The sequence below is a fragment of the Mytilus californianus genome, unplaced genomic scaffold (genome assembly GCF_021869535.1).
Source record: "Mytilus californianus isolate M0D057914Y unplaced genomic scaffold, xbMytCali1.0.p SCAF_11, whole genome shotgun sequence".
Taxonomy (NCBI): domain Eukaryota; kingdom Metazoa; phylum Mollusca; class Bivalvia; order Mytilida; family Mytilidae; genus Mytilus; species Mytilus californianus.
Window position 1 is genome coordinate 608,145 of NW_026262593.1, and position 16,472 is coordinate 624,616.

Below are 16,472 nucleotides of genomic sequence, written 5' to 3' on the forward strand. Positions count from 1 at the left end.
CTTACTTTACTGTATTTTCATATAAAAGACATGGACAATTCTATATATGCTTAATCTATTTTAGAAAACCTACACAAAGTCATAGTAAATTTCACAGTAGATGGTTTTTATCTGCATTTTATCATATCAAATATAATACAATAGTTGTCTGATAATATTAAATTCAATCTACAAGAAATGGAAAAATATTCAAAGTACAACATGCAGTAAGCATTAATTTTGATCTTATGTTAAGGTTACACTTCAGAGTGGCTAATGTGATGACCTTATACAGCCATTTATTTGCTTTTGGAGGTTAATTTAGCAATCATTGTAGTTTTATGTCTTACGGTGTAACCAATGTTTTTCAATCTGATAGATATGAATTAAAAGAGATCTTGGGTATACTTCAAAAAGACAGTAGCTGAAACTACATAAAAATCAAAGGAGAAAGTATTAGTTCAACAATCAACCATATTCCTAGATGTATCATATCACAGAGTCAGACAATGAAGATCAGTAGTCATACAATATATCAATGAACACTCATTACACATGTATCATATCACAGAGTGTGACAGTGAAGATCAGTAGTCATACAATACATCAATGAAAACTCATGACACATGTATCATATCACAGAGTGTGACAGTGAAGATCAGAAGTATTACAATACATCAATGAAAACTCATGACACATGTATCATATCACAGAGTGTGACAGTGAAGATCAGTAGTCATACAGTACATCAATGAAAACTCATGACACATGTATCATATCACAGAGTCAGACAATGAAGATCAGAAGTATTACAATACATCAATGAAAACTCATGACACATGTATCATATCACAGAGTCAGACAATGAAGATCAGTAGTCATACAATACATCAATGAAAACTCATGACACATGTATCATATCACAGAGTCAGACAATGAAGATCAGAAGTATTACAATACATCAATGAAAACTCATGACACATGTATCATATCACAGAGTCAGACAATGAAGATCAGAAGGCATACAATGCATCAATGAAAACTCATGACACATGTATCATATCACAAAGTCAGACAATGAAGATCAGTAGTCATACAATACATCAATGAAAACTCATGATACATGTATCATATCACAGAGTCAAACAATGAAGATCAGAAGTATTACAATACATCAATGAAAACTCATGACACATGCATCATATCACAGAGTCAAACAATGAAGATCAGAAGTATTACAATACATCAATGAAAACTCATGACACATGTATCATATCACAGAGTCAAACAATGAAGATCAGTAGTCATACAATACATCAGTAAAACTAATGACACAAAAATCTGTATACTGTCAAATATATGTTAATTAATATAATTTGTTTTTCATTTGTATTTGATGTATGTGATATGGTATTAAACAATTTATTTTTCAGACTAGAGTGGTAGAGAAATATTTTTCTGGCCACCAGTTAACACCGGACAATATCAGGATTACTCAACAGTCATTACAACATGGCTTAGAATTTGTACGAGTAAGTACACACACACTTTTACACATGTGATGCAGATTGAAGTTATGACTTACATCTGTAGAATGTACTTTTAACATGCCTTTAGTTCAATAACATATTAATATATATTTCAATAGACAAACTAGCTTCATTCTGTGTGTGCTACCATCCAGGTGAAATCAGATTCTGATAAGAAATTTTTGCTGCTTGTACATTTCGTATAACAGATCTAATTGTATTATTTAATATGTATGAAGTTAAAGATTTATTCCTTTGGTTTATGTATGATAAAACAGTTTTTCATCTGTATCATTCAGTCCATCGGGTTCAAGAGTATGTAGCTAATGCATCCAAAATCTCTCTCTGTTTCCTGCCTTGTGTGTCCCAATTTTGGTTAGCCTCCATTATTTGAAAATGATATTTTCAAAAGAATGTCCTGTTTTCAAAAGGTGTGTTGATTGAGCAGTTTTTTCCTTTGGTATAAAATGACCAGTGATTATTTAGCCTGATGTTAAATTTGGTTTCTGTTTCACCAACTTATTCCAGTTTGCAGGTTTCACAAGTAAAAATTTTTTTATGTAAATTTAGTTGGATGTACTTTTTATTTATATTAATGCAAGGTTTGTATGTTGTTTGTTTACCAATATATTGTCATACATTTAATTTTCATGCCAGCATGTTATAAAATGTTATAAAAATCTGGTTTTTATCTGTTTCAGAATGAATTATATAAGATAACACATAATATTCTAGTCAACTCTGATAGCAGAGATGCAGCCTTGTCTTTCATAGCCACATCTTTGGAGAGAAACTCTAAAAAGTCTCAAATACAGGTAAGTTTTATCTTAAACAACTATTTCCAGCAATGTTTGTATTATGTCCAAACAGATTTCCAAGATAGTTGCCCATGTTTCTTATGGACAGTGCACAAAAACCTTTTAGGTGACTTGTCCTTTATGATTAGTGAGATGTATATTTTATTTGTTTGTACCTTATTTACGGTATGTTACGATGTATATTTCCATGGTATTATTTATTTTTACGGTATGTTACAATGTATATTTCCATGGTATAATTTATTTTACAGGTAGATGAGCGATATGTTGCAGGAGACGGCTTTATGTTAAATTTGTTATCAGTTTTACAGATGTTAACTGTTAATAAAATAAGTTTAGAAAAGGTCAGTAGCATACTCAAATTAAGTATAAAGTAGTACAAGTTATTCTTTTAATAAAGGAGATAGTCCATCTGGTTTAACATCAATTTAATAAATTTATTTTAAAAAGACATTTTTTGAAATTCATTTAAATTTAAATGTTCATTTTGATGAAAATAAGCCTTTGATTTTAAAAAGTTTGGATTTACTTGTTAATATGCTTGTTACTATAGCTAGAAAGGCTTTTCAGTTTTAGGGAATTGTCATAATTGGTATGTGCATCTAAGAATCAGTTCCTAGCCAGGAACAGGGGAATCCATGCCTAAATATTTTTCAAGGGTTTGGCCAAATAGGGGTTTATATCAACCAAGCAAGCATTTTTATACCGACTACTCCAGAGGAGTGGGAAATGTAGTGCTGCACATGTTTTTTCCTGTTGCCTGTCATTCACAAGTATTGTATCCAGATAAAATTAAGTACCACTTGACAAAATCTTGTGGAGTATTGAAACAATGTAATGAACCATAAATTACAGATCATAATCTATTTTGATAGTTTCATTCAATATTTATTTCCCTTTGTTACTTAAAAAGTTGGGTTTCTTTGGTTTCCAGGTGATAATACCACTGAACAAGATCTTTTGAAATTAGAGATTTGAACACAATGTCATGGATTATAAAATACAGGTCAAGGTTGGATTAGATAATTTTGACATTAACAGAGAGTTATTCACCTTAGTAACTATAAAATTTAGATTTTTTCTGCGGTTCCCCCAGTGATAATGAAAGTACTGTTTGACAAAACCTTTTTAGCTCACCTGGCCCGAAGGGCCAAGTGAGCTTTTCTCATCACTTTGCGTCCGTCGTCGTCGTCGTCCGGCGGCGTCTGTTAACTTTTACAAAAATCTTCTCCTCTGAAACTACTGGGTCAAATTTAAACAAACTTGGTCACAATCATCATTGGGGTATCTAGTTTTAAAAAATGTGTCGGGTGATCCGGTCAACCAACCAAGATGGCCGCCATGGCTAAAAATAGAACATAGGGGTAAAATGTAGATTTTGGCTTATATCTCTGAAACCAAAGCATTTAGAGCAAATCTGACATGGGGGTAAAATTGTTTATCAGGTCAAGATCTATCTGCCCTGAAATTTTCAGATGAATCGGAGAACCTGTTGTTGGGTTGCTGTCACTAAATTGGTAATTTTAAGAAAATTTTGCAGTTTTTGGTTATTATTTTGAATATTATTATAGATAGAGATAAACTGTAAACATCATAATGTTCAGCAAAGTAAGATCTACAAATAAGTTGTCATGACCAAAATTGTCAGTCGACCCCTTTAGGAGTTATTGCCCTTAATAGTCAATTTTTAACAATTTTTTGTAAATTTTTGTAATCTTTTACAAAAATCTTCTTCTCTGAAACTACAGAGACAAATTTAACCATACTTGGCCATAATCATTATTAGGGTATCTAGTTTAAAAAATTTGTCCGATGACCCCACCATCCAACCTTCATGGCCGACTTGGTTAAAAATAGAACATAGGGGTAAAATGCAGTTTTTGGTTTATATCTCTGAAACTAAAGCATTTAGAGCAAATCTGACAGGTAGCAAAAATGTTCATCAGATTTAGATTTATCTGCCCTGAAATTTTCAGACGAATCCGACAACCCGTTGTTGGGTTGCTGCCCCTGAGTTAGTAATTTTACAAAAAATTTGCAGTTTTTTGTTATTATCTTAGATATCATTATAATATCTAATATCTAATACTATTAATTATGATTTTAACCTTATTTTACATGATTTCCAAAGCATCAGTAAATACAGGTGAGCGAAACAGGCTCTTGAGAGCCTCTAGTTTAGATTTTAACACCATATTATGCAAAATAATAAATTTTGTTTTTGGTATTTCCCAATAAAGTGTTTGAAGGGGCTGCTCCTTAGAGTTTTCTGTATATTTGAGTTCTGAAGAAAGTATTTTTAACATTTTTGTTTCTTGATTATTGACTGATCTAAACCAGTATGTTTTGGGTAGTTTTTATTCTAATGACCCAGAGATAAAGGAATAACATATGGAAAAAGTGTCTTTTAACATTATTTTGATTTGCTTTATTTGCCTAAAATAATTTTTCTTATTTTGGCTGCTTAGTTTCAACTTTTTAAGTTTTTATAAAATTGAGAATGGAAACAGGGAATGTGTCAAAGAGACAACAACCAGACCAAAGTGCAGAAAACAGCCCAAGGCCACCAATGGGTCTTCAACACACAGAAAATTCGCACCCGATCGGGCTTCAGCTGGCCCCTAAACAAGAATGGGTACTAGTTCAGAGAAAATAGACGTCACACTAAACTCCGAAACATAAAGATGAACCAAAATTAAAAAAACATACAAAACTAAGAAAGGCCAGAGGTTCCTGACTTGGGACAGGCCCAAAAATGCGGCAGGATTAAACATGTTTTGTGAGATCTCTACCCTCCCCCTATAGTATTTATAAAGTGAAGGCAAAGTTTACTGTTCTCAATTTAAATTTGTAAATTAATAAACATGGTTTGAATGTGACATATTCATTATATTGATGTAATCTATTTATAGGTAGATCCTTATTATCCATTTCATCCTAATTCCCGTGTCAGCATTAAGTCAGAAACACGACTCCGAGCTCTGCCTAATGATTGTGACAAGTGGACAGAAAAACTCAGTAAGTGTAATCCATTTATTCCTATCCTATTAAGGAGTCATTAATTGGCAAATTTCAGTAGTTGAAATAAATCAATTTTTCTGAAAAATCTGTTATTAAAGAAGTTAAATAATGCAGTTTATATTGAGGATTATTTTATGCTAAAGATTGAACAACACAAACCCAAACAATAACAAGCTGTCTAATTCATATTTGGGTTTCTCCAATTGAAACTTCATTTTTCATGTATAGACTTGTTTGAAACATTGAATCAAATTTAGGTCATCCATGCTTTCTAATTGCTTCTAGATGTTAAACAAGCAACAATCAATCAATCAATCAAAGTTTTCAAGTTTTAATCAGCAGTGTGTATGTAGTCACTATTTACAAAGCATATATATAGATTCTTACATTGGTACCAGTGGATTATCAAATGTATCAAATCCAGATAGTTAAATTATCAAATTTAAAATCAGAGCCTTAATGGGGACTTTAAATTCGATAATTTAGCTCTTGAGATTGGATAAATATGATTATCCACGAGTAACTATGTAAGAATCTGTTTTTCCTTTATGATTATCAAATAAATTTTAATTTTTGATAAATGGAAATCCCCTACGAGTTCCTTCCACATTCCTAATTTCTACGTCATACAAATATAAAGTTGTCAATTTCTCTAACACCTGTTAGCAGATGTTGATTCATCCAGAGAGCTGATAAAGGTTCTGACCTTTTAACTGAGATCATTGGCAACCACATGTTGATTAGATCTTTTTAAACAATGGGTCCAGAAAGGATTAAATTGTCAAAGAATTAGAGAAATGTTATTATAAAACTAGTTCAACTTCTCAGCACTGAGAATGACAAAGATTTGCATGATTTGTGCAAATTCTTATTTAATGCACTTAATCATAGGACTGAACTGTTAGTGGACAATAATTGATGTTTATATGCTTCTCATGTATTATGCCATTTTATGTTATAAATATGTTTTGTATTTATTCTTGTACTGATAAGCATAATGTGCTTATAATAATGAAGAATTAAATATTGGTTGTTCTTGATTGAAAGCAATCTTAAGGTGTAATACCACCATTGATTTTCCCCTATTAGTCTTTGTTAAATTTGCACTTTTCAAAAAATTATACAGAAATTATCTTTGTTTCAAATAAAGAAATACTTGGCATGAGTAAAGATTTATCCTGTCCAGTACTAGAGAAAAAATTTCACATAACATTTCATTGCATATAAGAAAATAGCCATCACTGAAAGTTAACCAATCAAATTTTCCCCCTTTTTTAACCTGTGTACAAGCTTTAGTAACCATGTAACCTCAAGTTTCCAAAATATTCTATAGAAACCCCAAATAAAGAAATAATGGTGCTTTGAAATACCCAAGATATATGTTTATGACTCAGAAATGTTTTACTGCAATGAAATGTAGGATCAATTACCTACAACAGGCAAATTCAAGGGAATATTTTTTTTCGACCTATTTTCGTATGCAACCGGATGTGATGTACTATGATTTGGTGGTATTACACCTAAAGAAGACTTTTTTGTTAAATAAACTGAATGTGACTATTTTCCTTTGTAATACTGGTTATTTCAAGCATTCCTGTCAAGTTTTGTCATAATAAGTTCAATAGTTTGAGAAAAATCTATTATAATGTAAGACGACATCTACAGCGATTCGAGCAAAATTTCTTCGAAAAATCCAAAACCAAGCCGCATCATGATAGAATATAGTGCGGACCAATAAATGATCAAATATTTATCTCATCTGCCTACAAACAGTTGAATATGATACAAAAGATGACTTTAGGGTGATAAATACTACTAATGGATCTCTTTGTCTTCCTTATAAGGTCTCTTTTGGTCCATTTATACCTCTCATTTCCTCAAAATTTCTACTTTTTAGGCCAATAAATAAAAATTTTGGGGTAACTTTCACTCATTTATGATAGAAATGTTATTATAAATGATTAATTGAAGTATTCAAGCTGAATGAACTATCCGTATAAAAGTTTACTGTCTCCAAGGAGGTTTCAATAAGTCCTTACGTAAAACTTAAATTTACGCCGCGTTCCAGAGAGGGACATAAAAAACTTCTTTTTTTGGTGAATAATTTGTTGTTACTGCTTTAAAAATAATTTCATTTACTTAAAACTATATATTTATTAAAGTATTTCTTAGGAAAAATTTTCTAGTATAGCAGAATATAAGAAATAAGGAGAAAAAGCTCCCCAAAACTCTAAGTATGGCTTGTTCTGTCAACTAATATTCATGGTAAAGTCCTATTTCAAGGAAATTTTCTCATAAAATGTATTTTGGAGACTCAATCCACTCAGAATATTTCATTATTTGTAATATTTCACTTAAATAGCAAAAAAATTTAACACATGAGAGTACTCACAAGGTCAAAGGTGCATGTACAGCTTCCCATATTAGGTGTAATACCACCATTGATTTTCCCCAATTAGTCTTTGTTAAATTTGCACTTTTCAAAAAATTGTACAGAAATTATCTTTGTTTCAAATAAAGAAATACTTGGCATGAGTAAAGATTTATCCTGTCCAGTACTATAGAAAAAATTTCACATAACATTTCATTGCATATAAGAAAATAACCATCACTGGAAGTTAACCAATCAAATTTTCCCCCTTTTTTAACCTGTGTACAAGCTTTAGTAACCATGTAACCTCAAGTTTCCAAAATATTCTATAGAAACCCCAAATAAAGAAATAATGGTGCTTTGAAATACCCAAGATATATGTTTATGACTCAGAAATGTTTTACTGCAATGAAATGTAGGATCAATTACCTACAACAGACAAATTCAAGGGAATATTTTTTTTTGACCTATTTTCGTATGCAACCGGATGTGACGTACTATGATTTGGTGGTATTACACCTAAACACCAGAAGAATTTTTCTCTCAATATATAAAATAAGTTTAATGACCTACAACCTTCTCTGAATCAACATGGTGACCATAAGAGAAGTCAATAGGGAATCTATTCCACAAAAACATTTGGAGCATTCAATCTAAAGAACAACCAATAAAGTTCATTTTAGAATAAAGACTAACCTTTTCAGCAATAATTTTTTTTCAAAATTTTGTTTTATTTCATTTAAAAATATATAAACATGTTGGGTTGTTTTTTTCAGAATCTGAGAAGAAGCCCCCATGGCAGGATCCTAAATTTCCTACGGAGTGCTTCTTTGTGACGTTACACTGCCATCATCTGTCTATTGTGCCTGCCACACGACGTTACCAACAAAGGTTGAAGGCCATCAGGGATGTCAGTCGTATGGTCGATGAACTGGAGAATACAGAACCAATATGGAGTAAACTTCCTAATGCTGCTAGAAATAAAGAACTTCTAAAGAAATGGAAATCTCAGGTCCAGGTATGGGGTCTTTTTAACTCTGATAGAAATAAAGAACTTCTTAAAAAAATGGAAATCTCAGGTCCAGGTATGGGGGTCTTTTTACCTTGATAGAAATAAAGAATTTCTAAAGAAATGGAAATCTCAGGTTCAGGTATGGGGTCTTTTTATCTCGATAAAAATAAAGAACTTCTAAAGAAATGAAAATCTCAGGTCCAGGTATGGGGTCTTTTTATCTTGATACAAATTGTATAAAGAACTTCTAAAGAAATGGAAATCTCAGGTCCAGGTATAGGGTGCTTAAATGTTCATGTTACCCTCATTGTCATTGGATGTAGACCCCATAGTTGGTTGTTTGTGTTAACTTTTATCCCAGTAGACCTTTTATCCTGAAATTTTTACTTGACGTGAACATTTGACAAGGTTATAATGATTTCAGATGGTTATGTTTATTTTCATTTTATTTATTTCCAGAGACTAAATAAAAGTAAACTTTGTGCTGATGCTGCTGTGTTAGATGAATCTCTGTTACGAAGATGCTTACAATTCTATGAAGTCCATTCTGATTACATGTTAAAAGTAGCTGATCCTAAAAGTTCAGGGTAAATAAAAGTTTTATGTAGACTAAATATTTGTTATAAACAAAGAATCCTTTATGATGAAGTATGTTATTAATAAATGCATACTCCATGTAGTCATCAAGTTAATTACAAATCTAACATTTATCTATTATTTCTGTTGTTGCTGTATTAGCCCCAATATTATCAGTCAATGTGAATTATTACTTTCGGTTGATCTGTCTTGTACTAATCCCCCTATTTTAGAGTAACTCTGCCATTACCCTCTGACTTACACATGCAGTTTATATTTAAGCTTTATTTATCTATTTTAGAGTAACTCTGCCATTACCCTCTGACTTACACATGCAGTTTATATTTAAGCTTTATTTATCTATTTTAGAGTAACTCTGCCATTACCCTCTGACTTACACATGCAGTTTATATTTAAGCTTTATTTATCTATTTTAGAGTAACTCTGCCATTTCTCTCTGACGTACACATGCAGTTTATATTTAAGCTTTATCTATTTTAGAGTAACTCTGCAATTACCCTCTGACGTACACATGCAGTTTATATTTAAGCTTTATTTATCTATTTTAGAGTAACTCTGCCATTTCTCTCTGACGTACACATGCAGTTTATATTTAAGCTTTATCTATTTTAGAGTAACTCTGCAATTACCCTCTGACGTACACATGCAGTTTATATTTAAGCTTTATCTATTTTAGAGTAACTCTGCCACTCCCAACTGACGTACACATGCAGTTTATATTTAAGCTTTATTTATCTATTTTAGAGTAACTCTGCCACTCCCAACTGACGTACACATGCAGTTTACATTTAAGCTTTATCTATTTTAGAGTAACTCTGCCACTTCCAACTGACGTCCCCATGCAGTTTGCTGCTTTACCAGATTTCTACATAGAAGATTTAGCAGAATTCTTACAGTTTATATTTAAGCTTTATCTATTTTAGAGTAACTCTGCCACTTCCAACTGACGTCCCCATGCAGTTTGCTGCTTTACCAGATTTCTACATAGAAGATTTAGCAGAATTCTTACAGTATATATTTAAGCTTTATCTATTTTAGAGTAACTCTGCCACTTCCAACTGATGTCCCCATGCAGTATATATTTAAGCTTTATCTATTTTAGAGTAACTCTGCCACTTCCAACTGACGTCCCCATGCAGTATATATTTAAGCTTTATCTATTTTAGAGTAACTCTACCACTTCCAACTGACGTCCCCATGCAGTTTGCTGCTTTACCAGATTTCTACATAGAAGATTTAGCAGAATTCTTACAGTTTATATTTAAGCTTTATCTATTTTAGAGTAACTCTGCCACTTCCAACTGACGTCCCCATGCAGTTTGCTGCTTTACCAGATTTCTACATAGAAGATTTAGCAGAATTCTTACAGTATATATTTAAGCTTTATCTATTTTAGAGTAACTCTGCCACTTCCAACTGATGTCCCCATGCAGTATATATTTAAGCTTTATCTATTTTAGAGTAACTCTGCCACTTCCAACTGACATCCCCATGCAGTATATATTTAAGCTTTATCTATTTTAGAGTAACTCTGCCACTTCCAACTGATGTCCCCATGCAGTTTATATTTAAGCTTTATCTATTTTAGAGTAACTCTGCCACTTCCAACTGACATCCCCATGCAGTATATATTTAAGCTTTATCTATTTTAGAGTAACTCTACCACTTCCAACTGACGTCCCCATGCAGTTTGCTGCTTTACCAGATTTCTGCATAGAAGATTTAGCAGAATTCTTACAGTTTATATTTAAGCTTTATCTATTTTAGAGTAACTCTGCCACTTCCAACTGACGTCCCCATGCAGTTTGCTGCTTTACCAGATTTCTACATAGAAGATTTAGCAGAATTCTTACAGTTTATATTTAAGCTTTATTTATCTATTTTAGAGTAACTCTGCCACTTCCAACTGACGTCCCCATGCAGTTTGCTGCTTTACCAGATTTCTACATAGAAGATTTAGCAGAATTCTTACAGTTTATATTTAAGCTTTATTTATTTATTTTAGAGTAACTCTGCCACTTCCTACTGATGTCCCCATGCAGTTTATATTTAAGCTTTATCTATTTTAGAGTAACTCTGCCACTTCCTACTGATGTCCCCATGCAGTTTATATTTAAGCTTTATTTATCTATTTAAGAGTAACTCTGCCACTTCCTACTGATGTCCCCATGCAGTTTGCTGCTTTACCAGATTTCTACATAGAAGATTTAGCAGAATTCTTACAGTTTATATTTAAGCTTTATCTTTTTTAGAGTAACTCTGCCACTTCCTACTGATGTCCCCATGCAGTTTGCTGCTTTACCAGATTTCTACATAGAAGATTTAGCAGAATTCTTACAGTTTATATTTAAGCTTTATTTATCTATTTTAGAGTAACTCTGCCACTTCCAACTGACATCCCCATGCAGTTTGCTGCTTTACCAGATTTCTACATAGAAGATTTAGCAGAATTCTTACAGTTTATTTTTAAGCTTTATCTATTTTAGAGTAACTCTGCCACTTCCAACTGACGTACCCATGCAGTTTGCTGCTTTACCAGATTTCTACATAGAAGATTTAGCAGAATTCTTACAGTTTATATTTAAGCTTTATCTATTTTAGAGTAACTCTGCCACTTCCAACTGACGTACCCATGCAGTTTGCTGCTTTACCAGATTTCTACATAGAAGATTTAGCAGAATTCTTACAGTTCATTCTTCAGTAAGTGGTAAAGATCAACCTTTACAAATGTATCAATATCTAAACAGTTTAGTAAAGATCAACCTTTACAAATGTATCAATATCTAAACAGTTTAAGGTACATGTAGATCAGGTGTCTTTTTCTGAGCATCCCTTCGGGGCATGTTGCAAAAATACTTTTTTGTTTAAAAATATTTTACTAAGTATCATTCAATACACAACAGAAACTTCAAAAACTTGAAATTAAAAGATTAAAGTCCCAAAAAATTAAGTGTCTTAAAATTTTCAGTAAAAATACTTTTATAATCAAGGACAGATAATTATATTAAATTTGATAGGACAATTTGTTTTTTTTTTTATTTTTCAAGAAAATAAGGTGACCCCTTATTTTAATTTGATATTTTGAAAGTATTTATGAATAGCAATTCTCTCATTGAATGTAAACCAATTCTATCATTTTATGTTTCCTCTATATAACCCATATAAAATAACTAACTTCTTTAATTTCAATGTATTTTAACAAAAAAACAAGGTCTGTGACCCCCATTTCTTATATTGAAAGTGAAAGTACATTTACCAAGAAGTCTTGTACAGAACTTTAAGAAAAATCTATCTTTAAACATTTAGACACCCCAGCTACCTTAAACATGTTAAAATCAAATTAACAGTTTCCGTTGAGACAGCAGTGGTTATAGTAGTAACTGTGACAACAGAGACAGCAGTAAATACACCAGTTACTATGACAACAGAAACAGCAGTAATTACATCAGTAGCTATGACAACAGAAACAGCAGAAAATATATTAGTTGCTATGACAATTTATAGTGTAAGGAGACAGCATTTATGTATATCATTAATTATTATAGGATCCTATACATTATAACTAATCTATTAGATGTTAGTAATTGTATTCTGTTATAGATATGTGCCCCATGTGGCAGACGATCCCTCCATGGACAGAATACTACACTTGTTGGTAGTATTAGTGTGTAGCAGTAATTATATTGGAAACCCTTACCTGATAGCCAAACTGGTAGAAGTTATCTTTGTGATGAACCCTGCCGTACAACCCAGGAGTCAGAGTCTCAACGAGAAATTTTTAATGCATCCATTAGCTTTACAACACTTAGTTCCAGCTCTCATGAACTTTTATACAGGTATGTAGTTTATACTCTCACTTGCAACAAAACAATATTGTGACATGTTTGTCCATTCTGCCTCCTGTTGGTCTAACATCTTTTATATAGACACTGTAGACCTCCAGTCTCCTATCTGATTTTATCAAACTTTGTCTACTACATGGTAACAGATGCTTAAACCTTAGATAAATTCAAGTTCTACAGTCAATTTTAAAGCATGACACTAGAGGTAAATCTGTAGGCTAAAGCTCTTTCATTTTAGTTCAATTCAAGGTAAAAGTCTAGGTTATAGCATGACTTGAGAGGTAAAGCTTGTAGCCTTCTAAAGCTCTTTAATCTTTAGTTTAATTCAATGTTAGAGTCGAGGGTACGGTACAGCATGTCTTGAGATTGTAGACTTCTAAAGCTTCTGTCTTTCATTTTTGGTTAAAATCAAGGTCAAAGTCAATGTTATAGCATGACTTTAGAGGTAAATCTGTAGACTTTTATTTCAGTAATTTTTTTTATGCCCCACCTAGGGGCATTATGTTTTTCGGTCTGTGCGTCCGTTCGTTCGTTCGTCCGTCTGTCTGTCCTGCTTCAGGTTAAAGTTTTTGGCCAAGGTAGTTTTTGATGAAGTTGAAGTCCAATCAACTTCAAACTTAGTACACATGTTCCCTATGATATGATCTTTCTAATTTTAATGCCAAATTAAGAGTTTTGACCCCAATTTCATGGTCCACTGAACATAGAAAATGATAGTGCGAGTGGGGCATCCGTGTACTATGGACACATTCTTGTTTTTATACGACCGCAAAAAAATTGCAGTCATATATTGGTATCATGTCGTCGGCATCAGCGTCGTCTGAAGACATTTGATTTCCGGACAATAACTTTAGTATAAGTAAATAGAAATCTATGAAATTTAAACACAAGGTTTAAAACCACAAAAGGAAGGTTGGGATTGATTTTGGGGGTATATGGTCCGAACAGTTTAGGAATTAGGGGCCAAAAAGGGGCCCAAATAAGCATTTTTCTAGTTTCCAGACAATAACTTGTGGAACAGTGTATGGATCTCTCTGAAATTATACCACAAGTTTCCAAAGGGATGGTTAGGATTGGCTTTGGGGGGGTTATGGCTCAAACCGTTTAGGAATTAGGGGCAAAAAAGGGGGGAAAACAAGGGTTTCCTGGTTAATGGACAATTACAATAAGTATTGGTCTTGGATCTCTATGAAATAGATATTGGACCATTAAGCATTATATAAGAGGAAGCATTCGATTGATTCATGATATTTTATAGTATATAGAAGAGAACAATATTTGGGGATTTTGATTTTGAGAAAGCTTTGATTCTTTATGTTGGGACTTTTTGCTATAAGTATTACAATTTTTAACGCTATTAGTATTACAATTTTTATGCCCCCACCGTAGCGGTTTGGGCATTAAGTTTTATCCTTGTCCGTCTGTACATAGGTACGTACGTACGTACTTACGTATGTCCCATAATTGGTTTCCTTTCTTTGCCTAAACCAAATGTTATGAAACTTATACACAATGCTTATTACCACAAAACACAGATCAAGTTTGAATTTTGGTGGCGTCACTTTAATCGTTCTAGAGTTATGCCCCTTTATAAATGGAAAAATTGCAAAATGTTTAGTTTCCGTTCTCTAATTTAAGTTTGCCTCAACAAAATGTTATGAAACTTATACACAATGCTTATTACCACAAAACACAGATCAAGTTTGAATTTTGGTGGCTTCACTTTAACCGTTCTAGAGTTATGCCCCTTTATAAATGGAAAAATTGCAAAATTTTTATTTTCTTCTAAATATCAAGTTATTTTTAAAATTGGAGTTATCTTCCTTTGTCCATGATTATAGTTGAATCAACTACAATCAATGCTTTTAACAATGCAATGTTTAATTTTGACTTCCACAGATCAAGTTGAATTTGGGTAGTGTCACTTTAACCATTATTGAGTTATGTTCCTTTATAAATCGAAAGATTGCAAAATTTTTAGTTTCCATTCTGTAACTTAAGTTTGCCTCAACCAAACATTATGAAACCTATACACAATATTCATTACCACAAAACTAAGATCAAGTACAAATTTTTTGTTTCCGTTTTCTAACTTTAGTTTGCATCAACCAAATGTTATGAAACTTATACACAATGCTTATTACTACATAATACAGATTAAGTACGAAATTTGGTGGCGACACTTTTACCATTCTTGAGTTATGTCCCTTTATAAACATAAAAATTGCTGAATTTTTCGTTTCCGTTCTCTAACTTTAGTTTGTCTCAACCAAATGTTATAAAACTTATACACAACTGTTCTAGACTTATGCGTGTTTACAAATAGAAAACTTGCTGAATTTTTAGTTTCTGTTCTCTACTTTAGTTAGCCTCAACCAAATGTTATGAGACTTACACACAATGCTTATTACCACAAAATTTTTGGGTAGCGTCACTTTTACCGTTCTTCAGTTATTTTCATATGCTGAATCTAACTGAATCTAATTGGTCCGAATTTTGGTCCTAAGGCTATAAAATTTGTTTTGTTTGATTTAATAAACATTAAATAAAATTAAAAGATAATAATTACAATGTTATATTTGAATTACCTCCCTTACATTGCTTTTAAATTATGTAAAGTTGTCAGCTAGTTCTAGTATGAATTATTTTTTAGCTGTTTCTAGAAACATCAAATACTGTGATGGAAGTATATACAGTCAGGGGACTTATTGAAATAAGTGATTTTTAAATCACTTATTTAACTAGCAAATTCGAAGTTTTGTCACAAATTGTGATTTTGTAGTTTTACCAAAATTTTAAACACATAGGTTTAGATAATATCTTTTCATTGGTAAAATTGAAAAAAAAAAAGTTCTTGTTGCTTCTTTTATGCAGCAAGGTTTATGCCTTTGATGTAATCATTTAGCTGCAAATTCTATTTTAGTTGAAAAAATGCTATAAAAAAGGCTTTACATAATGAATTGATACTTTCGTAACAGATTTTTCCCAGCAGTGGGGGTATTTTTCCTGTAAAATTCAAGGTTTCATCTTAAAGATTATGTAATAAAATTCTACTGTTCGCGATCAAAATTTCACTGTTCGGGGGTGTTGAAATTAGTGGGGGTTATTAAAATAATGATACTTAAAGAAGTGATTTTTTGGAAGGAAATTGAGGTATGATACTTAAACAAGTGATTTTTATGTCATTATCCTAGATTTAGTACTAGGTCATCACCTGACATGACCCGGTCATCCTATCAACACAGATGTTGGTTCTGATAATCTTAGCAACATAATTAGTCCCTGGATCATTAGTATTCTATA

General features: G+C 32.1%; 1 protein-coding gene across 2 annotated transcripts in view; it reads left to right on the forward strand.

Annotated features, from left to right (window-relative positions):
* LOC127719322 (ubiquitin conjugation factor E4 B-like) overlaps positions 1-16,472 on the forward strand; it is an 82,592-nt gene that overhangs the window by 49,561 nt on the left and 16,559 nt on the right. For both annotated transcript variants that reach the window (XM_052225378.1, XM_052225379.1), the window contains 8 exons: positions 1,413-1,511; positions 2,210-2,323; positions 2,578-2,670; positions 5,239-5,344; positions 8,495-8,736; positions 9,190-9,317; positions 11,929-12,027; positions 12,928-13,163. In XM_052225378.1, coding sequence (XP_052081338.1) covers positions 1,413-1,511; positions 2,210-2,323; positions 2,578-2,670; positions 5,239-5,344; positions 8,495-8,736; positions 9,190-9,317; positions 11,929-12,027; positions 12,928-13,163 — 1,117 coding nt within the window. The remainder of the gene's footprint in view (positions 1-1,412; positions 1,512-2,209; positions 2,324-2,577; positions 2,671-5,238; positions 5,345-8,494; positions 8,737-9,189; positions 9,318-11,928; positions 12,028-12,927; positions 13,164-16,472) is intronic.